This window comes from Podarcis pityusensis (assembly GCF_964106645.2).
Source record: "Podarcis pityusensis genome assembly, chromosome: 13".
Classification (NCBI taxonomy): domain Eukaryota; kingdom Metazoa; phylum Chordata; class Lepidosauria; order Squamata; family Lacertidae; genus Podarcis; species Podarcis pityusensis.
The window spans coordinates 9,011,098-9,034,865 of record NC_138038.1 but is presented as its reverse complement, the minus strand read 5'-3'; the positions used below and the strand labels follow the sequence as shown (position 1 = coordinate 9,034,865).

Below are 23,768 nucleotides of genomic sequence, written 5' to 3'. Positions count from 1 at the left end.
CTGCACAGCAGTTTCTAATGTTGTGAGTGTCCTCTATTTAAGAGGCTTCTACTCTGCAGCCTCTTACAGTTGTTTTAACTGCGAGTCTTTTAGTTCTTATGCTCTTACAGTTGTTTTAACTGCGTGTCCTTGTTTGTTTTTAGTTCTTATCTGTTTTAATTATCAGTTTTTTATCCATCCATTATCCGTGTTTAATCTTGAATTTTATCCAGATGTTTTATCCTATGCCTGTTTCCTTGTCCTCATTTGCTCTAACAATTATCGGTTAAAAAAAAAAATCCTAACTGCTATTTTATCTATATGCTTTTTAATCCTGGTTTGAGACCGTAATAAAGTTCATTCATGCATTCTGAGCGATTTAGTACCTGGTGCAGGGCAAGGCTCGGATTCTGAAGATCTATTGTGGCGAGAGACGGCATGCGAGACTCGGAAACAATTTTGTTTTCTTTCTTCAGAAATCTGGAATTCCGAGCTACGGACGAAGGCAAGACAATTTGTTTTCACATCATCTTATCGTCATTCTTTTCTTGCGAAAGTAGTCTCTCCTTCCTGTGGCTCGCAGCCTAACACATTTTTCTTTTGATTTGGCTTACGCAAACATTAAAAGCTATTTTGATATTTATGTTCGTTTATCTGAACGTGGTTCACATCTGCTTAGCTGGTTCCCCCCGCTCCGCCCCCATTTCCACGCCCTTTTTTTGTAGAAGTTTGACCACAAAAAGCAGGGATGGGAAAACCTGGACTAAAGATCACTCTTGCCAGGTAAGCACCGTGATTCCTCACAACTCCTGTACAAGCCGATGGGTGGATCATTATGGGCTGAGCATTTGTACACATGCATCAATTAGCGCATTTTTGGAATGAACTTATCTGTGCAAGTTGGAAGCACATCAGTAATTCCAAGAACTATCCCAGGAATGTAAAACATCAAAGCTGAATCTAACAACACATTTCTCTCAACTGCTTATTCACAACTTTTGTGTGTCTGGCTAAGGGCACGGCAAAACTTCATACACTTAAATACGTACTTTTACTTTCCTATGGTCAGTCTAATTTCATAAAGTTCATTCGAGGTTCATGTTTTTCCCATTTCTTAAAAAAAAATTACAGCGGTACCTTGGTTTTCGAAACAGCTTAGTTCACAAGCAACTTGGAACTCGAACACTGCAAAACCGGAAGTAGGTGTTCCAGTTTTCGAACTATTTTTCAGAAGCCGAACGTGCTCCATTTTGAGTCCCCCTGTGTTTCCTGTTGCACTGCTAATTTGTGTCCCTCCCCCATTGTAATTCAAACCTTCTGTTTCTGGTTGCAGTGTTCTGACGTGATATTTGGAGCTGATATTTGGTGCTTTTGTTTTTGCTATTTATTTTGCGTTTTTTTTTGTTTGGGGCTTTTTTAGTTAATTTGTTTTTGTGACTGTGTGGATCCCAGTTCAGTTACTGATTGATTGCAACGGCAGAAATGAATAAAAGCCCCCCATCCAGACAATGATCAGCGCAGGTAAGAAAAAATTTAATTTTAGTTTTTATCATCTACGATACTGTTTTATTTATTTTATAGTACAGTACATTGTTTATTGCTTTCGTTTATGAATCAATGGTCTCGTAAGATAGTAAAATCCATGTTAAATTGCTGTTTTAGGGGTTGTTTTTAAAAGTCTCGAACGGATCAATCCGTTTTGCATTACTTTCTATGGGAAAGCGCACCTTGGTTTTGGAATGCTTTGGTTTTGGAACGGACTTCTTCAACGGATTAAGTTTGAGAACCAAGGTACCACTGTATCATTATTATTTAGCTGCTAGATCCCATAATTGGTTGGATATCTATCCTGAACTCTTACCGTCCACCCCTTTGAGTTCAGGGAGATAGCCGTAGTTAAGCTCTGGCAAACGTACATCTGTTTTGGAAAACTCCCATCGTTTCTTGTTTGTCTGAAGAACGTTGTTTTCATTCGAGACCTGTTACCAAGCCGTTAATTGGCGAAAACATGAAGAAAACGTTGCTTTTAAAAAACAACAACCCTAATCCATGGTCTACATTTAGTACTTTTTAAAGGCCACTTTCCATAACATACAAAGATTATACAAATTACCAACATCCACTATCTCTGGGCTCCCTCATCTGACTGGCCAAGGCAGGAATGGTTAAAAGCAGAGTTTCATTCAGATATACTAGGCTCCAGACAGGAAACGAGATCTGGACCAAGAGAGATACTATTCAAAAGCATAGCTGTCAACTTACAGATTTGAAAATAAGGGACCAGCGGCCTCGAAAATAAGGGATCAGCAGCCAAAATAAGGGATTTTTCAGAGCACAGGTATGTTCAACTTCTGAGCCCCTCCGAGCCAAAGGCAGAAAGCCCAGCCAGCAGCCAAACGAAGCCTCAAGCGGTGGTTCCCACAGCGCAGCAACCCGGCAAAGGGGATGCAGCAAGGAAAACCACACTGTCACCTCTCCGCTGGGAAGCGCTGAGCAAAGGCGAGTCCCCAGGCAACGCCGTCAATTTGATCGGCACAAGGCATGCAAGCTCCACCCCCCCGGTCGTTCTTAGACTCCTTATTGGGTGAGCAGTGCAGCCAAGCAACACAGTTGGAGCCTCCCTCCTCCCTGGCCGACAGGGAGGAGCTGCTTCCTTTGAAACCTGGGAAATTTAAGGGACATCATCAATAAGGGACAGCAGCAGGACATGGCGCTGGGATAAGGGACTTTCCCGCCAAATAAGGGATGGTTGACAGCTATGTTCAAAAGCAGTCTAGATTTGAAAGCAAATCAGCCCAGTTGGCGCGATGTCTCCCAAGGCTGAGAAGGAGGAAGCCGTGGAGAAGGGAGCCAGTGGAGATATCCAGTACCGTTTCAGGTGGGGGTCTCTCCCAGTCCTGCCTGAAAATGCTGGGACCCTCCTACATGCACTCTGACATTGAGCCGTAGTTCTGCGTGTTATAGGAATTCTAAGGTCTCAAATATAGAATAAATGCTGTCGAAATATGATTTTTTTAAAAAAATAATTGTCCATTTATTTTATATATTTCGATTGCGTCAGACCAACCTACCTGAATCCAGAATAAATGCTGATAATTGCACACACACATACCATATTTTTCTGTGTATAACACCCCACCGTGTATAAGACTTTTTGGGGACTCCAACTTAAGGAAATGGGGGGAGATTGCCCAGAGTTTTTGAGCTTTTTTGGGGGGGGGGAGTTGCCAGAAATTAAGCTGCCTATCGTCTGTCCCCTCGCCGGCAGAAGCCGCCAATCGCTTGCCCAATTGCTGCAGCAACAGCAAATCAACACCAGTCCTTGTCTCAGCCACCAATAAGATGCACAATAGCCTCTGACAATCTCTGGCTAGCGGAAGCAACCAATCCCATGTCACCAATATGCACTGACCGTGTATAAGACGTCCCTGCCCCAATTTTTTAATATCATTTTAAAAGAAAAAGCCATCATCTTATACACAGAAAAGTACGGTAAGTATATAAACCACATGTCTAAGATAGTACAGGGGAGCAAACCAAAGCCATCTTAGCTTTCCTAAAGACTCTCAGTATTTCCTCTGCCTCCTTCATCCCCCTTGCTTGAGAACACTTAGGCAGAGAACAACCAGGGGAAGTTCCTGAAGGGATTCCTCTCCTATATCTAGGAACCTCCTTTGTATTAATTGTCATTGTTTGCCCAGATGCTCCACATTGAGGGATGTCTGAGGGGCATCTCGATGGTCTTATTCAGGGGTCAGCAAACTTTTTCAGCGGAGGGCCAGTCCACTGTCCCTCAGACCTTGTGGGGGGCTGGACTATATTTTGGAAGGGGGGAAATGAACAAATTCCTATGCCCCACAAATAACCCAGAGATGCATTTTAAATAAAAGGACACATTCTACTCATGTCAAAACACCAGGCAGGCCCCACAAATAACCCAGAGATGCATTTTAAATAAAAGGACACATTCCACTCATGTAAAAACACGCTGATTCCCGGACCGTCCGCAGGCCGGATTTAGAAGGCGACTGGGCTGGATCAGGCCCCCAGGCCTTAGTTTGCCTACCCATGGTTTTATCAAATGCTAATGTTTTGTGTAAACTGTGTCTGGAACTATGTAAAACTTGCTAAATCCTCAGGAAAATCACACCTTGGCCTGTCTGAGGCAGAGTAACCCCACCTTACGTGTGATGTAATTTCTGACTTTTCGTAGAGAGGATGTCCTCCTTCTCCACACCAAAATGAAAACCCTTAAAAGAAAGGTTTTCTTCTGGGTTCTGGGTCTCTCTTGCCTCCTTGCTGGGGGGGGGGGGGGAGGAATTCAGTTGCAGCAGAAAAATAAAGATCTGTCTTGCTTTCACTGCCTCCTGCCTCCATCCATTCATATCTGAAGGAGCGTCTCCACCTCCATCGTTCAGCCTGGACACTGAGGTCCAGCGCCAAGGGCCTTCTGGCAGTTCCCTCACTGCGAGAAGCCAGGTTACAGGGAACCAGGCAGAGGGCCTTCTCGGTAGTGGCACCCGCCCTGTGAAACACCCTCCCACCAGATGTCAAAGAGAACAACAACTACCAGACTTTTAGACGACATCTGAAGGCAGCCCTGTTTAGGGAAGCTTTTAATGTTTGATGCATTACTGTATTTTAATATTTTGTTGGAAGCCGCCCAGAGTGGCTGGGGAAGCCCGGCCAGATGGGCGGGGTAGAAATAATAAATTATTATTATTATTATTATTATTATTATTATTATTATTATCATCATCATCATCATCATCATCATCTCTGTCCGATCATGGACTTAGAGGACTCAGTCCCTTAGGGAGCTGGGCAGCAAAAACCAACCACTCCTATTGTTTCTATATCATGCACTTCAAGCAGAACACAGTGCTTGCATTAGGACGTTAGCCAAGAATTGCAACACAACCAACTCTCAAACAAAGAGAAAGGAATTGAATTCAAACCTAGGACAGGTATTAGAACAAGGCGTTCCGTGACAGAGTCTCTGAAGCATGCTTGCTCTCACTGAAATTTTTTTTTTAAAGAGCTTACCGATGCGGTCAGGTTGATGTTATAGTGTCCTACGGGTGATTTTTTCCCTTGCTTTAGGAAAGGGTTGAGGTATCTTTTAGACTTCTCATCAATCCTGGAAATGCAACACACAAAAATCCAGAGATTGCGTGAAATTATTTTAAAAACCCATTTCCAAACATTGCATCATGGCTAACAGACAGAACTATTTCCGGGCATGGCTGGGAAGCAAGCATCGTGCAGAAACGTTGCTGGAATTAAATACAGTGGTACCTTGGGTTAAGTACTTAATTCGTTCTGGAAGTCCGTTCTTAACCTGAAGTACCACTTTAGCTAATGGGGCCTCCTGCTGCTGCCGCGCCGCCGGAGCACGATTTCTGTTCTCATCCTGAAGCAAAGTTCTTAACCCGAGGTACTATTTCTGGGTTAGCGGAGTCTGTAACCTGAAGCGTATGTAACTTGAAGCGTATGTAACCCGAGGTACCACTGTACTAGGCAGCAAGCCCAGGGAAGAGTAATGAAGATAGGGGCTGCAGATAGGGTCTCTGGCCTGGTTCAAAGAGTTGCAGGGCACCTAAAAGACTGGAAGATTTATCGTGGCGTAAGTTGTTGTGGGCCACTTCCCTAAAAATCACACAGGTTCCTCAGCCCTTCACGTCAAAGAGTGGAGCAGGTTGGCTAGGACTGAGGAAGACCTGTTTGTCTGCAAAAGCCTTTAGAGGGGCAAAACGAAAAAAGAATGAGCTCCACTCTGAATCCAGCATTTACCAATCAAATCAAAAGTCGTATCTTGAGAATACCATCCTGTTTCCCCCAGTGGCCAGCCGGATGCCTCTGAGAAGCACACAAGCAGGAAGTTATAAGCTCAGAAGACAGACGTGGGCTTAATTAGGCCACTTAATTAGCAAATGGAAGTTGTGTCAACACGCTACTCTAGCACAGTTAATGGGAAGAACTCACACATAAAAAATCCATGATAGTGAACATGGGATACTTTTAAGTACCTATTCAGTATATGTCCTATGGAAAACAGACCTAACTTTGTCATAAAAAGGTATACCAAGGACTCAGAAATCCTGGAACCCAGAAAAGCCAACCAAAAGCCATGAATCACCGGGATTGATCCATTCACTTCAACTTAAGCCTGAAGCTGTGTCAAGTCCTGACTCAAATCTCGCCTCAGTCACAAATGTACCCAGTGGTTTTAGGACCAGCAAACTTAAGCCCTCGACCCCCATTCCCTTTCTGCAACGCAAGGATAATATATTAAGAGACACTGAAAGGAGGTTGACTATTTTATCAGAGCACTGTAGAAAGTGCTAAGCATTAAGGACTGTTTCATACAACAATATCCTCAGCACCAACCATGGAGGTTGGTGCAGCCAATCACAGCTCCCTAACGAGCTACTATGCTTGTTAAAATATTTACATGGTTAAAGGTAAAGGTAAAGGGACCCCTGACTATTAGGTCCAGTCGTGGCCAACTCTGGGGTTGCGGCGCTCATCTCGCTTTATTGGCCGAAGGAGCTGGCGTACAGCTTCCGGGTCATGTGGCCAGCATGACTAAGCGAACCAGAGCAGCACACGGAAACACCGTTTACCTTCCCGCCGGAGCGGTACCTATTTATCTACTTGCACATTGATGTGCTTTCGAACTGCTAGGTGGGCAGGAGCTGGAACCGAACAACAGGAGCTCACCCCGTCGCAGGGATTCGAACTGCCGACCTTCTGATCGGCAAGCCCTACGCTCTGTGGTTTAGACCACTGAATAAACGCTTGTAAATATGCTTACATATGCCTCTGTCTGCTACTTCCGTTGCAAAGAGTTCTTACCTCTGCTGGCTTGCGTGCTCAGTCCCTAATGGTCTCTGAGGCTTGAGTCACAGTTTTGATGCTGTTCTGAGAACCAGAGTTCTCCCAGCTGCTGGCCAGTGGCCTGGAGCCAGCTGGGGCCTGCCAAATGCCCCCGCCTCCCCAGACGCATCCCAACACTACTATTCTTGTTAAAATATTTACCGTATTTTTTGCTCTATAAGACTCACTTTTTCCCTCCTAAAAAGTAAGAGGAAATGTGTGTGCGTTTTATGGAGCGAATGCAGGCTGCACAGCTATCCCAGAAGCCAGAACAGCAAGAGGGATTGCTGCTTTCACTGTGTAGCGATCCCTCTTGCTGTTCTGGTTTCTGAGATTCAGAATATTTTTTTTCTTGTTTTCCTCCTCCAAAAACTAGGTGCGTCTTGTGGTCTGGTGCGTCTTATAGAGCGAAAAATACGGTACATGGTTAAACAAGTATAATTATTCTTGTATAATTATAAATGTAATGTGTGAAGTGGGTCTTAGCTTGAATTAGGCAAGATGCAAGGGCATCTACATGCTCAATATACAGCGCCAGACCTATGCTAGAATGAAGCAGGGAGCCCTGAAAGGTACTTTGTTATTTTACTTTACCTGTAATTATGCATTCCCAGTTTTGACCCCAAGCCAGGGTTTCCACCGATGCTGGAGGATATGGTGGAATAATTCTGTGTAATGGGAGGGATCACAGTGCCGGGATTTTTCACATAATCCAGGCTGCTACTGGAATCTTTCAAAGCTGTCGAGGGAATCGCCTTGACCTGCCCAGCTCCACTCTCATACAGGAAACTCGCATTTGAAGCTCTGTCCGATTTCTCAGTGTCAACCTTGGACAACTTCATTCTGAACAGCTTGGAGTCTTTCAGCTTGGATTCCATGCCTAAGTCCTGTTTCAAACACAAGCATCGTAGTGTTAAAAAAATGAGTGTCAGGTGGCTTGGGGGAAAGCCCTGGAGAAGAGGGGATGGGTGACTTTGGGGAGAAGGGGAATTTCAGTCTCTGTAACTGATTCATGGGTCCAGAACGACTGGGGATAAGCTGCTCAGGCCTGACAGCTAAGTCTGCGGATATCGTGTTGTTATAAGAATTCTAAGGTCCCAAACATAAATTAAACATTCATAAATGTACAAGGCAAACACATACATAATTAGAAATTATTTATTGTAACTGTTGAGTGGATTTCTGTCTAACTTTTATATGTTGATATTCAACAATTATTAGAATAGTATAAAATAATAACGTTACTTTTTTATGTAGGTTGCTTATTTTAAAGTTCTGTTTCATTATCACATTTTTGAATTGCATTAGATTGTTATAAGATGCACGTTTTTTGTTTCTTCAGCTTGTAAACCGCCTTGAGTATTGTTAAGATAGAAAGACGATGATGAAAATGATGAAGTATATAAACCACGTGTCTGAAATAGTACAGGAGAGCAGTCCTGAAGCCATTTTGATTCTCCCAAATTGACCTCAAATATTTCTCTGCAAGGAGAAAGGAAATGGGAAAACCTCCCCGCTGTCTTTTGCTTGCAAATCCTGTCTGTAGGGCATATTTTTGTATGAATAGGTCGAGCCTGTGTCCTGCAATCAGGAACTAAAGCAAGCATAGGCAAGCTTGGCCCTCCAGATGTTTTGGGACTACAATTCCCATCATCCCTGACCCCTGGTCCTGTTAGCTAGGGATGATGGGAGTTGTAGTCCCAAAACATCCGGAGGGCTGAGTTTGCCACCACCAAAGAATGGCCAGGCTGCCCAGGTAATGCAACCAGCGACCATTAACAGGTATCCTGGCAGACAGGATTTCTGCTGTAGACCCGCCTCCTTCTGTGATGCGTGTATGATGTTTTAGGGGGGTGGTCTTGGGCTACAGGGTGGGCAATTTCAAAAGTCTATATAAGGGCTTGCACACCATTGTTCTGGGTTCCTCCTCCCTCCTTCGTGTGATGAGTGGGGACCCTGTTGCAACAGTTTAATAGAGATCAGGCTTACTAGCTGCTTTGCTTCTCAATATTCTCTGGTTGGCCTCTGTTATTTTCTCCTGCCAATAGGGAACCCACATAAGGACTCTATACGGGCTCTTGGATACCCCATAAGGGGAAAAGAGCACGTTTTCCCCCCTTATAACAGTGTTTTTGCTAACAAAGAGTTAATTCCAACTTTGAACAGTGTGATTTACTGCCTGCTGGCATCTACCGTATTTTTCGCTCTATAAGACGCACCAGACCAAAAGACGCAGCTAGTTTTTGGAGGAGGAAAACAAGAAAAAAAATATTCTGAATCTCAGAAGCCAGAACAGCAAGAGGGATCGCTGCGCAGTGAAAGCAGCAATCCCTCTTCCTGTTCTGGCTTCTGGGATAGCTGCACATCCTACATTCCCTCCATAAGACGCACACACATTTCCCTTTACTTTTTAGGAGGGAAAAAGTGAGTCTTATAGAGCAAAAAATACGGTATCTTGCATGGCATGAATTTGCTAGTGGCATCACCAACAATTCTTCTTCCTAATCAGGAACTATCCTCCTTCCTTCTTGTTCTCCTCCATTCTCAGCAACTTTTAACTTGAGAACTTCATCAGCAGAGACAAGACCAGTGGAGATGGTCTGACTCAGAACATGGCATTACAGATAGGAATACGGAAGAATAAACCAAGTTCCACATACCTGGATTACAAGCGCTTTCTTTTCATCACCGGAATCGTCTTTGTCTTTCCTGCTTATTTTCGATTTCTTGGGCAAAGGGTGGTCTCTTTCTTTCTGGATCTTTGCTTTAAGTTCCTGGGTGAATCTTTATTTTTTGTGTTTGAAGAAGAAGAGCACATGTACAAAATGAAACCTTTTTTAAATTAATTGCACTGTAGACGAAATTCTGAACACACTGAAGGCAGCCCTGTTTAGGGAAGTTTTTAATGTTTAATGCTGTGTTGTGTTTTTAATATTTGGTTGGGAGCCGCCCAGAGTGGCTGGGGAAACCCAGCCAGATGGGCGGGGCATAATAATAAATTATATTATTATTATTATTATTATTATTATTATTATACTGGAATCCTCTCCCTTGCGACAAGGACTCTGGATAATATGTTCTGCCTCAACCTTAATATCACCACAAACTTGTAAGGTAAATGAACAGCGAAACTCAAAGCGACCCTTGGAGATAAAAAAGGAAGAAGAGAAATATAACTCCAGCATCTTCAGAGGGGAAGGAAAAGAGATCAGAACAAGAAGCATGCATATAATCTGTGGACTTAAAATTCACACATGATATCCCATTGCTCCCCTCTCTCCATTTCCCCCCTCAGTTCATACGGCTCACGTGAAAAGATGGTAATCTGAGCTGGGGATTCAGAAATTTCACTACAGCAACTTCCATGACTGCAAATGGTAGCTTTTTTTTTTTTTTTTTTAAAGGACAATGTGGGAAATCACACATTCTACTCATGTGAAAACCCACTGCCTACCCATTGCATGGGTAGGCAAACTAAGGCCCGGGGGCCGGATCCGGCCCAATCGCCTTCTCAATCCGGCCCCCGGATAGCCCGGGAATCAGCATGTATTTACATGAGTAGAATGTGTCCTTTTATTTAAATTCATCTCTGGGTTATTTGTGGGGCTTGCCTGGTGTTTTTACATGAGTAGAATGCGTGCTTTTATTTAAAATGCATCTCTGGGTTATTTGTGGGGCATAGGAATTTGTTCATCCCCCCCCCAAAAAAATATAGTCCGGCCCCCCACAAGGTCTGAGGGACAGTGGACTGGCCCCCTGCTGATGAAGTCTGCTGACCCCTGCCTTAAGGGGAACCGCCCTAAATCTGGTGGTGGTACTAGACATTTGGCAGTGGTACTTCAAAATTCACTTCCGACAGCAGAGAGTGGGGGTTTGTAGTGAAGTAGTCAAAGGAGAACCAGAAAGTACTAAACCTTTTCTTTGCACCTCTCCCCTGGAAAGCTTTCATTTCCCAAGATGGGCTCTGAGATCCAGTATGTAAATTTAAAGCCCACTAGAAGCACATTCTTCCCCTCAAGGAATTATGGGCACTGACAGAGTTATAGGAAACCCTTAACTGACTGCAATGCCCAAAAATTCTCAGTACTGTTTCCTTTTAAGGCCCAGCTCCGCTAAACAAGGAAAAGCCACACACCTTTCAGTGAAGGAATCTTTGTTGAACAGATCACACTGCAGCAGCTCAGTACAGGATGGTCTTTTGTCCGGATCAGTCTGCAGACATTGCTAACATAAGATCAAAATTTTTCTTGTAAATACAGTGGAGGGGGGAAAAGGAAAATCCCAAAGGTTGAATTTCATTGATATTTGCCGGGATCAAAAGAACAACGCAAGCAGTTCTGCACCCGCAAGGTTTCAGGTAAACCGTAGCTACTCTCCTCGTACCACATAACAAACAACGTTTGAAATGGTGAGGGCTTTTAAAAACAGTTTGCAATATTATGGGGTTGTAAGGACATTGCAAGGGGACAATCAACTGAGCATCTTCAAGCAAGCTTAAAATACCGTATTTTTCGCTCTATAAGATGCACCAGACCACAAGACGCACCTAGTTTTTGGAGGAGGAAAACAAGAAAAAAAAATATTCTGAATCTCAGAAGCCAGAACATCAAGAGGGATCGCTGCGCAGTGAAAGCAGCAATCCCTCTTGCTGTTCTGGCTTCTGGGATAGCTGCGCAGCCTGCATTCGCTCCATAAGACGTACACCCATTTCCCCTTACTTTTTAGGAGGGAAAAAGTGAGTCTTATAGAGCAAAAAATACGGTAGCTCACCGGGTCCTGTCTATTAAGTCATGGAAGGAAAGAAGGAGAGAGAAATGATTTACCATTGACTTTTAGAGAAAGAAAATGCAGCTTTCTCTAGGCTAGGGTCTCACTGTCGGTCACAAACTCTATGGCTGAGACGTAACTACACATACGACATTATGTGCCCACTGGTGAAACTGGTTAGGCCGACAAGCACATGAGATTACGGGGCCTTCTTGATGGTGGCCCTGCAGTTCTGGACCTTTCGGGCCTTAAAACCACAACTTTTTGCTACTGCCTCTCCTTAAAGGAACTGTGGCTATCTAATTCCGCAGCTGTCATGCCCCGGTTTATCTCCATTCACTCAGTGCTTCATGTGTTGCCTGAAGTTCTGTTGCTTTATTTCTGTCTCTCCACTGCTTTGTGAGGACTTGACCCTGATAAGCAGCTAATAAATAACTGGAATATATAGTGTGTTACAGCTTATAATGTGCGTATGCATGACAGGAGTTTGAGAGCAGCAAACAGAGAGGTACTGCTCTGCTGACCAGGCCAGGACAGGTTAGGCATCAGGTATTTATACGAGGGGATGCGGGTGGCGCTGTGGGTTAAACCACAGAGCCTAGGACTTGCCGATCAGAAGGTCGGCGGTTCAAATCCCCGTGATGGAGTGAGCTCCCGTTGCTCGGTCCCTGCTCCTGCCAACCTAGCAGTTCGAAAGCACGTCAAAGTGCAAGTAGATAAATAGGTACCGCTCTGGCAGGAAGGTAAACGGCGTTTCCGTTCGCTGCTCTGGTTCGCCAGAAGCGGCTTCGTCATGCTGGCCAAATGACCCGGAAGCTGTACGCCGGCTCCTTCGGCCAATAAAGCGAGATGAGCGCTGCAACCACAGAATCGACCACGACTGGACCTAATAGTCAGGGGTCCCTTTACCTTTATTTATACAAGGCCTGGCTAATTTAGGGGCTTTATACTTCCTGCCAATCTCAGGGGCTGATACTGGACAGCTGTATTCCTTTCTGTGTCTGAAAAGGCCTCTAGCCCCTGAACAAAAGCAAATCTGGGTAGGCTGACTCAGCTCACAGTTAAGTTCCCACTGATCTCAATCTTCCTAACTCATTATCAAGGGCTGGCTGCTGAAAGCAAACAGAAGGCTTTGCCAACAGGAACAAAATGGAAAGCTACGGAATCGGCAAGGCACGTACCTTAGCAAATTCTATGACGGCAACAGAGAGTTTGGGATACCGTTTTTCAAGCGGTTCGAGTTCCTTGACTTCAGGCAACCGCACGCCAGCAAAAAGAGGGTTTTTGTAGAACAGCTCTTGGTGCCTTGGGATTAAGTTACCTGGAATTAATAATCATTTATAAGACTGTTCAGTTTTCAGAACGCAAAACTGCAGACAGCTTAAGCCAAATTATTTGATCCCTGAGTTTTCTGCTACTTCCCTGCGCTTGGCTTTGAACCTGGTGTTTTAATCCACTGTTTCCGCTTACCTTGCTTTAGGATAGCTGTGTAGTTTATCTTTTATTTGCTTTCTTTAATTCTGCAAACCGACTCTGTGTGTCCTGGAGACAAACAGGTTGCTGCTGATAATAAATTACTGTGGGTTAAACTACAGAGTCTAGGACTTGCCGATCGGAAGGTCGGCGGTTCAAATCCCCGTGATGGGGTGAGCTCCCATTGCTTGGTCCCTGCTCCTGCCCACCTAGCAGTTCGAAAGCACACCAGTGCAAGTAGATAAATAGGTACCGCTCCGGTGGGAAGGTAAACGGCGTTTCCGTGCGCTGCTCTGGTTCACCAGAAGTGGCTTAGTCATGCTGGCCACAAGACCCGGAAGCTGTACGCCGGCTCCTCGCCCAGTAAAGCGAGATGAGCGCCGCAACCCCAGAGTCGGTCATGACTGGACCTAATGGTCAGGGGTCCTTTTACCTTTACCTTTAATCATGAATTATTATTACTAATCATAATCCAGTTGTGCTACATGGATCAGACCTATTGCACTCTGCCATCCTTAATGGCGTGCAAAATCTCTTGCTGTCAACTCATAGAAGGGCCATCTGGATTTACAAGCCAGGACCCTGAAGGATTTAGGAACTGATCAACATAATCTTATCCAACAACCTAAGTATTTCAGGCTCTCTTTCTTCTGCCTTCGCTATCAGCTTGAAGGTTCCAAAGCTCTGCTGGCTGCACAGAGGAAAACAAGGGATGCTTTCTCACCCAAACATTTCATAATATGGTACAATTGGTCAATATCCGAGTCTCCAGGGAAAAGCGCCTCTCCGGTAAGCATTTCTGTTACCAGGCAGCCAATGGCCCACACATCAACAGCCCTGGGGAGGGAAAACAGGCGCCATATTTAGAGACAGCTCCACCAAAAATACGTTTTACAACAGTAACAGGCAGCTGATTGTGACTGGCTACACCTGAGGCAGCATATATTCATTACGGCCTCGGCCCAGTATACCTGAAGGAGCATCTCCACCCCCATTGTTCAGTCTGGACATTGAGGTCCAGCTCAGAGGGCCTTCTGGCGGTTCCCTCGCTGTGAGAAGTGAGGTTACAGGGAACCAGGCAGAGGGCCTTCTCGGTGGTGGCGCCCGCCTTGTGGAACGCCCTCCCATCAGATGTCAAGGAAATAAACAACCATCTGACTTTTAGAAGACACCTGAAGGCAGCCCTGTTTAGGGAAGTTTTTAATGTTTGATGTTTTATTCTGTTTTTAATATCCTGTTGGAAGCCGCCCAGAGTGGCTGGGGAGGCCACTTGTAATTAATTAATTGTAATTAATAATAATTACAGGGATGGTGCCAAAACCAGCCTCCCTACAGTGACCAAACCTTGCTTTGGCTGCAATTTATCACCCCCTGAGCTTGAACAGCAACATTTCTGTTGTCATTAATAATAATAATGATCTATTCCTGGAAATGTAGGGGAAACCCCATACCGTATTCTACGATTCCTTACTTGCCATATTTGATATCTCCAACAAGCAGCTCAGGAGCCCGATACCATCGCGTTGCCACGTAATCTGTGTAAGCTTCGCCAGGGGCTGCCAGGGTTCGAGCAAATCCAAAATCGCAGAGTTTGATAATTCCAGAATAGGAGACCAATATATTCTCAGGTTTAATATCTCGGTGTATGATCTTAAAAAAAAAGCAGAATGCGTGTGTTTAGATTAGCCCTGGTTCTTTGCCCTTAAGCACCAAGGTGGCCGGCTAGTCCACATGGAAACACTCCAAATTTGATGACTGCAACATCGAGTGATGATTTGCAACTACTGGCCAAAAAACATCCATCTTTATCACATCACATACCATGCTTTAAATATATTAATGCAAATTGAAGCACACTAATAAAATAATAATATAAATTTGCTACAAGAAGGCAAAAAACCTGAAGCAATTCCTTTTTATCCATTAACATGTACGGAATGAAGTAAAATGTCATATGTACTGTCCCTGCACTAAAAGCGCTCTCCACACAATCAGAAATATTGTTTCTCAGGCTTCCAGATTATGCAGAGTGTTTTTAAAACACTGTGTTCCTGATCCTAGAAGCAGATTTTTTGTTTTTGTTTTTTTAAAAAAATAATATTTATTACTTTTCCAAAAACATTAAACACTAAAAGAAAAGAAAAAACACATACAATACAATACATTAAACTAACAAAACAATGCAACAACAATAAAATAAATCAAATTTCATTCAATATCTTATATTTCATTTACTTATTTCCAGTGACTTCCTCACACCTCCCTTTTTGTATTCCACTTCTATTATTTGTTTCAGCAATTCCTTTCCATCTTACTCTGTTTTCTGTTCTATAATTATCTTAACACATTCTTGCCATACTTTTCCTTTAATTTTCTATTAATCTATTTATACTTAATTCCTTATGACATTTCTACTAAAGCCATGTAATTTCATTCCAACATTTTTCTAACATTCCTTAATTTTACAATATTTCTGTAAATAGTCTTTAAACTTTTTCCAATCTTCTTCCACCGACTCTTCACCCTGGTCTCGGATCTTGCCAGTCATTTCCGCCAATTCCCTATAGTCCATCAACTTCGTCTGCCATTGTCCAACACTTCAGTGTTTTCAAGAAGCAACCATTCTCTCAACCAGCAAAAGGCAGATGGTTCACAACGAAATTTAAAGGTCTGGCAGGGCAGGTCCACCTCCTTCTTTAGCATCCATCAATATCTTAAGTTTAACTCGAGGCTTCCTGCCCTGCCAAACAACTCTAGGAGCATCCCTCTGCCACCTCCTGAGACCCTCCATCCCATCCAGAGCTTGCAATGTTTGAAACAAAAGCAACATCCCCAGCAACACAGCAGCCCTCATCCCCACCACAAAAAATTTAGAAGCAGATTTTTTGAATGTTCAAGAGGAGACTATGAAAACTGTTACCTTACATGAGCATAAAATCTACATGCAAAAACATTCATATGCTATCATCTATGCCTATTTTCCAGAGGAATCCATATTGTGCCATAAGGCTGAAGTTATATTGCATCTTAAATTATGAGGCCAAACCATTTTTCCTTGACAAAAAAAGATGGCAAGATGTTTAAGAACCTCATTTTTTTCTATACCGAGGTCATCAGTCTAGACTGTAGTGAAAACCCTGAAATTACACCACAAAATTCCTAAATTCTCAGAAATTCTCAGAATTTCCTAAATTCTTAGAAATTCAAAAGCAAATGTATTTTGAGTAGATGGAATCGGCACATCTAGCAAACATTCTACCCAGCTAACACTCAAAATTAGGTTTGTTGCAATGATAATTCCCATTGTTAACTTGGGTAATTTGAACTAACTCTTACTACTGTAACATATAGGTAAAGGTAAAGGGACCCCTGACCATTAGGTCCAGTTGTAGCCGACTCTGGGGTTGCGGCGCTCATCTCGCTTTATTGGCCAAGGGAGCCGGCGCACAGCTTCCGGGTCATGTGGCCAGCATGACTAAGCTGCTTCTGGCAAACCAGAGCAGCGCACGGAAACGCCGTTTACCTTCCCACTGGAGCGGCACCTATTTATCTACTTGCACTTTGACGTTCTTTCGAACTGCTAGGTTGGCAGGAGCAGGGACCAAGCAACGAGAGCTCACCCCGTCGCAGGGATTTGAACTGCTGACCTTCTGATTGGCAAGTCCTAGGCTCTGTGGTTTAACCCACAGCGCCACCTGCGTCCCTTACTGTGACATATATTTGAAACTAAAAGCTCAGATCCTTGAATCGATAAATCTGATGTGTTCGACCAAGAACAAACAGCACAGCAACACAAATAACCAAGCGGACGTAACAGCTTACTTACATTATGACTATGGCAAAATCCTATCCCTTTTATAATCTGAAATAAGTATTTCCGAACTCTGTTGTAATCCAGGCCATTTGGAAACATCTCAAGATCATCAAGGACTGTGTGGTCCACGAATTCAAACACCAGATACCATCGTTTCTTCTTCTTACAGACTTCCAGCAGGTTCACCAAGTTCTCGTGCCTTAATTGCTATCAGGAGACAGCAAATGCGTCACAAAACTACAGCAGACAGAGAGTCTGAAAACACTCACTATAATTGCCCCTTGGATACATACAACGCTAAGGAAATAGAGAATAATATTTGCAGCCTGATCCTGTGCATGTTTACTTGGAAGCAAGTCCCTCTGCGTTCCACAGGGCTTACTCCCAAGTAGACATGACTTAGGATTGCAGCTTTTGTTTTCACACGATGCTTTTTAAAATTACTCAAAATGCTTCACATGCTCCAGCAATCCCGACAAACGCTCTCATATAGTTTATTTCACGGTACTAGAATTGCAACCTTTAATACATACAGCTAAATGTAATTGACGGAAGAGGCTGAAAGTTAAGAACTGCCCTGGTTCTGGCGCCTAACTTGTATTAGGGAATTTGTCGGAGGGAAGCCCTCTTTGCCTAACAATGTCTAGAACATAGTGGCTTCTTTGAATTTAATGCTAAGCAATACTGTGGCTGAACACGAACAAGCAAATGTGTGCGTACTCAAGAGCTAAAATTGTGGCGACTTGGCGCCTGCCCTGGTTCTGTTGCTACCATGCTACCCAGCGCTGAATGCACGCCAAAGCTTATGATGGTTTGTATTCCCCAGAAAACCCACAAGCTATAAGCCAAGAACATAATAATAATAATAATAATAATAATAATAATAATAATAATAATTTATTATTTGTACCCCGCCCATCTGGCTGGGTTTCCCCAGCCACTCTGGGCGGCTTCCATAGAAACCAAAAATACACTAAAATATCACACATTAAAAACTTCTCTGAACAGGGCTGCCTTAAGATGTCTTCTGAATGTCAGGTAGTTGTTTATCGCTTTGACATCTGATGGGAGGGCGTTCCACAGGGCGGGTGCCACTACTGGTTCCCTGCAGCTTTGCTTCTCGCAATGAGGGAACCGCCAGAAGGCCCTCGGCGCTGGACCTCAGCGTCCGGGTAGAACGATGGGGGTGGAGACGCTCCTTCAGATATACTGGGCTGAGGCCATTTAGGGCTTTAAAGGTCAACACCAGCATTTTGAATTGTGCTCGGAAACATACTGGGAGCCAATGTAGGTCTTTCAAGACCGGTGTTATGTGGTCTCGGCGGCCGCCCCCAGTCACCAGTCTAGCTGCCGCATTCTGGATTAGTTGTAGTTTCCGAGTCACCTTCAAAGGTAGCCCCACATAAAGCGCATTGCAGTAGTCCAAGCAGGAGATAACTAGAGCATGCACCACTCTGGCGAGACGGTCCGCGGGCAGGTAGGGTCTCAGCCTGCGTACCAGGTGGAGTTGGTAGACAGCTGCCCTGGATACAGAATTGACCTGCGCCTCCATGGACAGCTGTGAGTCCAAAATGACTCCCAGGCTGCGCACCTGGTCCTTCAGGGGCACAGTTACCCCATTCAGGACCAGGGAGTCCTCCACACCAGCCCGCCCCCTGTCCCCCAAAAATAGTACTTCTGTCTTGCCAGGATTCAACTTCAGACCTTCGTTACAACTTGTGGCTTGCTGGGAGTGAGACAAACCATGAGCCCGGGTTTTCATAGAACGCTGAGCCAAACCGTGGCTTAGTTCTGGGTACTGCTGCTGCAGCAAAGCATTGCATCAGATCTGGTGTAAATGGAAGTTAATGCTAATCAAGTTCCATCTTAACCACAGCAGTCAGTTTCAAAGTCTGATTAAAATGAAACCCTGGTTAGCACTTATTGCAGAAGAACCAATTAACCATGGTTAAGGTGAGCAGGGGATTTTCGTTCTGGAGAGTGGAGGTGTTGGGGAAAGGGAACACATAATCCTGTTCCCAATCTTTCAAGCACAGATTAGAATGCGTGCATTTGTACCAGCCCATATACTGTATTTTTCCGTCTATAAGACGCACCCATGTATAAGACACCCCTATTTGGGGAGACTCCGATTTACGAAAATGGGGAGAGATCTATCCATGTATAAGAGGCCCCCAAATTTTGGACATTATTTTTAAGGGGGAAAACCTAGTCTCATACACAGAAAAATACGGTATATGTGCCCAATATTAGCACGACAATTGCCCAAGCCATGTGGGAAGCTGTATCAAAAAAAATCTTACCATATGGAGTTACAGAAACCAGAAGCCACCCGCAAAGTTGCCTAAACGTATAAAATCAGAGCTGAGCTGCAGAATGAATGCAGATAAAATGCGTTCCCAGAACAACTTTGCACCTGCTTGCTCCTATCTACCTTCAAACGGGCACTGAATTCTAAGGGGGGGCGGGGAGACTGTAGGAAAAAAAATCCACCTAATTCTTATTGTGGGGCTAAAGAGAGCTGGGAGCAGAGGCCCATTCAAAAATACCTCCTATGGAAGTTATTTAGAATCATATTTGTTTCTTAAAGCATATATGACATTACTGTTATATAATGCAGTTAGGTAAAGGTAAAGGGACCCCTGACCATTAGGTCCAGTCGTGACCGACTCTGGGGTTGCGGTGCTCATCTCGCTTTATTGGCCGAGGGAGCCGGTGTACAGCTTCTGGGTCATGTGGCCAGCATGGCTAAGCCGCTTCTGGTGAACCAGAGCAGCGCACGGAAACGCCGTTTACCTTCCCGCCAGAGCGGTACCTATTTATCTACTTGCACTTTGATGGGCTTTCAAACTGCTAGGTTGGCAGGAGCAGGCACCGAGCAACGGGAGCTCACCCCGTCACGGGGATTCGAACCGCCGACCTGATCGGCAAGCCCTAGGCTCTGTGGTTTAACCCACAGCGCCACCCGCGTCCCATATAATGCAGTTAGATACTGGCAATTGTTCTGCGCAAACCTGACTTTTGACTATGAGTATCCAAAGTCAGGTAACTTACACCGATTAAAGAAAAGAGCTACACGTTTCTGAAGATCCCCAGCAGCAAGCTCACCTTGAGAAGTTTGATTTCTCTCATGGCGATTTTTTTAACCATTTTGTCATCCTCGCTTTCCAGAAACTTCTTGACGGCAACGACTCTGCCGGTCTCCTTGTTCCGGCATTTCATCACCATTCCGTAGCTTCCTTCTCCCACCAGCCCAAGGATCTCATACTTTTCCATTTGGGTTCAAGCAGCTGATGAATCGCTTGGCTACGAGAGAGAAATCAGCATCACCATGTGCAAGACGAAGCCGCTCGTTATCCTTTTTTAATGAGGCATTTCAGTTTGACACTCAGGCTGAAGACAGAGGCTGTCTTCTCCACGGCAGGCCTGTTACCAGGAGCGCAAACCCATATTCGCAGCTTGCCTTGTGCGCCATAACAGGATGTTTGAAAAACACAGTCCAAAAGTTGTCTCCAGTAACCAGAAATTTAATTCAGGCAACCAACCAACTGGGATAGCCTCTAGTACGCTTCCCATCACAGGAGGAACGCTTTTTCTTTTTTCTTTATTAATAAATTTTCTCTAAGATTCAACAATAACAATAAATCACCAATAACTAGCACATCAATTCGTTATTCGCTATGGCGGACCATCTTTAACAATAGTTAACAAACTATTCGCTTCGAATTAGTCTTCATATTTAACTCTGTCCCTTTCTTAGCAGAGAAAAAGGAGGGAGAGAAAAAAGAAAAAGTGAGAAGAGAAGAAAATCATGAAGAAAAAAGGAAAAAGAAAATAGAAATCAATAATGAAAAGAATAAAAAAGAAAGAATAAATACATTTAACTTCCGATTAGACTCATTGTATTATTATTTCTATTGTTCTTTCACACACAGTTCCAAATACTATATTGCATTTCTTTGTTTTTATCAAATAACTAGAAACACATGGTTCATACTTACTATTAAAACAGCAATGCAGCAGGTGTGTATGGAAAAAGCTGTAACTAAACAAGCGCATGGGTGCATCTCCAATCCTTCTTCCCACTTTCCAACAACACTACGAGACAAAACGAACACACTACCACCTTGCAGCAGCTGACTGGCAAATCCTTCATAAAATAAAACAAAACATATTTATATAAACTGCTTTCCAACCCCCTTCAAAGTAGCTTAGACGTTAGAACACAGTGCATAAAATTTAGTAATCGGCTGTGCTTTTTTTCTGGGGGTACTCAACAGTGGTAATAATAATAATAATAATAATAATAATAATATTTTATTTATATCCCGCCCTCCTCAGCCGAAGCCGGGCTCAGAGCAGCTAACAACAATAAAAGTAACACAGTTTACATAAAATCACAATCAATTAAGCGGAATCAGCACCATTTTCCACCCAATTTTTAAAAGTGTGGCACTTGGCTGGCTAAAAAAAAAGGCAAGCATCTGTAGCAAGATTATAAAAATTATTACAAATCACCAACACATGACCCCTTGGGAGAGGAGGTAAGAATCATGGAATTGTTGGATGGGGGTCACAAGGCATAGCTGTCAACTTTCCCCTTTTCTTGCGATGAATCCTATTCGGAATAAGGGTAAGAGGTAAAGGGACCCCTGACCATTAGGTCCAGTCGTGGCTGACTCTGGGGTTGCGGCACTCATCTCACTTTATTGGCCGAGGGAGCCGGCGTAAACCTTCCGGGTCATGTGGCCAGCATGACTAAGCCGCTTCTGGAGAACCAGAGCAGCGCACGGAAATGCCGTTTACCTTCCCGCCAGAGCGGTACCTATTTATCTACTTGCACTGGTATGCTTTCGAACTGCTAGGTTGGCAGGAGCAGGGACCGAGTAACGGGAGCTCACCCCGTCGTGGGGATTCGAACCGCTGACCTTCTGATCGGCAAGCTCTAGGCTCTGTGGTTTAACCCACAGCACCACCCGCGTCCTCGGAATAAGGGAATTCCCCTTAAAAAAAAGGAAAACATTGAAAGCTATGGTCACAAGGTCCATTTAGTCCAGCCCCCTGCAACGCAAGAATCTTTTGCACAACATGGGGCTCAAATCCATAACCCTGAAATTCTGAGTCTCATGCTCTACAAGCTGAGCTATCCTAATACAGTGGCACCTCGGGTTAAGTACTTAATTTGTTCCGGAGGTCCGTTCTTAACCTCAAACTGTTCTTAACCTGAAGCACCACTTTAGCTAATGGGGCCTACTGCTGTTGCAGCGCCACTGGAGCACGATTTCTGTTCTTATCCTGAAGCAAAGTTCTTAACCTGAAGCAATATTTCTGGGTTAGCGGAGTCTCTAACCTGAAGCGTATGTAACCTGAAGCGTATGTAACCTGAGGTGCCACTATAGTCCTGCAGCATCCTCTGGAATTGTCCTATTAGGCTTGATCCAAACAAGAAGAACTACAGTGGTACCTCGGGTTACATACACTTCACATTACAGACTCCGTTAACCCAGAAATAGTGCTTCAGGTTAAGAACTTTGCTTCAGGATGAGAACAGAAATTGTGCTCCGGCGGCACCGCGGCAGCAGGAGGCCCCATTAGCTAAAGTGGTTAAGAACGGATCTCCGGAACGAATTAAGTACTTAACCCGAGGTACCACCGTACACAAATCTTACAGGCTGTGCGTGACTCTTTTTCACCCGGCCACCCTAAGGAGCTGCTACTGCTGCCTGCGGTTCCCTGTTTGTCCCTTCTCTGTACCATTGCATCTTCCACTCATCACCTGCCCCTGGACCCAGGGCCAGCCCAAGACCTTTTGGCCCCTGAGGGGAACGAAAAAACAGGCCCCCCTCCTCCTCACCAGGGAAAAAGGGGTGAGGGAAGGAACGGGGAAGATGGAAGGAAGCTACTGCGAAAATAGCTCAGTCGGTAGAACGGGAGACTCTTAATCTCAGGGCTGTGGGTTTGAACTCCACATTGCAGGGGGGTTGAGCTAGATGACCCCTGGGACCCATGCCAAGATCTATGCCAGAATCTGCTGCCCCTGTAGAACTTGCCTTAGCCGGCCTCTGCTTTTTGGGCAGCGCATCCAAGGGGCGATCCAGCCCCCTTGCGCCCGATCCTGTGGGAAACAGGCAGGGCAGAGACGGCAGGAGGCTCTCCTGGCAGCGGCTCCGACGTGCGAGGAAGGGAGGCGGCTGCGAGGCACCCTCTGGGGTGGCACAGACTGGCATACTGTCGAACATAGGTGCCGACTCCCTGGGTGCCCGAGCACCCACAAAATTCCCCATGAAGGGGCCGGGCACCCACAGAGGTCGGCGCGAGGGCCGTGCACCTTGCATGGCACCCACGGTCGCGGGGCCCAGCTGGCACCCCCCCAAAAAATACCTTTGCTCCGGCTCCTGGGAGGTGGGTGCCCGCACCTCCTCCTTGAAAATCACACGCAGCACCGGGGATCCCGGAGTTGACACCTGCCACTCACCTGCCGCCCTCTCCGCCGTGCCCCCGCCAGCAGCGCGCCCTCCGACGGCGCAGGGACTTCTTTTGCAGCTGCAGGAGCGCGCGGGGGCGGGCGGCGCGCGAATGGAACGTCGGGGCCCGGGCGGTAACCAGGGGCAACGGCCAGCCTGCCGCTTGCACAACACGCTCTCTCGGGCGCGCCGCCGGTGGAAGGCTGGGCGGGGGCGCGCGCGCAAGGGGCTGCGGCTCCTGCAGCAGCTGCAGGTGGTGGAGGTTAATAATAATTTTTATTTATACCCCGCCCTCCCCAGCCAAGGCCGAGCTCAGGGCGGCTAACAAGCAATAATAAAAATAAGTTGAGTGAATGCAACTTAAAAACAAAATTAAAATACAACATTAAAAT

The 23,768-nt window shown here is 45.0% G+C and overlaps 1 protein-coding gene across 3 annotated transcripts in view; it reads right to left on the bottom strand.

Moving 5' to 3' along the window:
* The window catches only part of CDKL2 (cyclin dependent kinase like 2), a 31,770-nt gene extending 8,231 nt beyond the window's left edge, over positions 1-23,539 (bottom strand). Inside the window, exons 1-13 of one of the 3 annotated variants that reach the window (XM_080976794.1) lie at positions 23,388-23,539; positions 20,914-21,062; positions 20,021-20,218; positions 16,925-17,119; positions 14,570-14,748; positions 13,823-13,935; positions 12,807-12,946; positions 10,994-11,082; positions 9,519-9,642; positions 7,453-7,745; positions 5,026-5,119; positions 1,841-1,958; positions 366-472 (exon numbers count right to left, since the gene is read on the bottom strand). In XM_080976794.1, the coding sequence (XP_080832920.1) occupies positions 366-472; positions 1,841-1,958; positions 5,026-5,119; positions 7,453-7,745; positions 9,519-9,642; positions 10,994-11,082; positions 12,807-12,946; positions 13,823-13,935; positions 14,570-14,748; positions 16,925-17,119; positions 20,021-20,188 (1,620 nt within the window). In that variant the 5' untranslated portion in view covers positions 20,189-20,218; positions 20,914-21,062; positions 23,388-23,539. Of the gene's footprint in view, positions 1-365; positions 473-1,840; positions 1,959-5,025; positions 5,120-7,452; positions 7,746-9,518; positions 9,643-10,993; positions 11,083-12,806; positions 12,947-13,822; positions 13,936-14,569; positions 14,749-16,924; positions 17,120-20,020; positions 20,219-20,913; positions 21,063-23,293; positions 23,309-23,387 lie in introns of those variants that run through there. The other 2 variants (XM_080976796.1, XM_080976795.1) reach the window with 2 other exon arrangements.
* Positions 23,540-23,768: the final 229 nt, after the last annotated feature.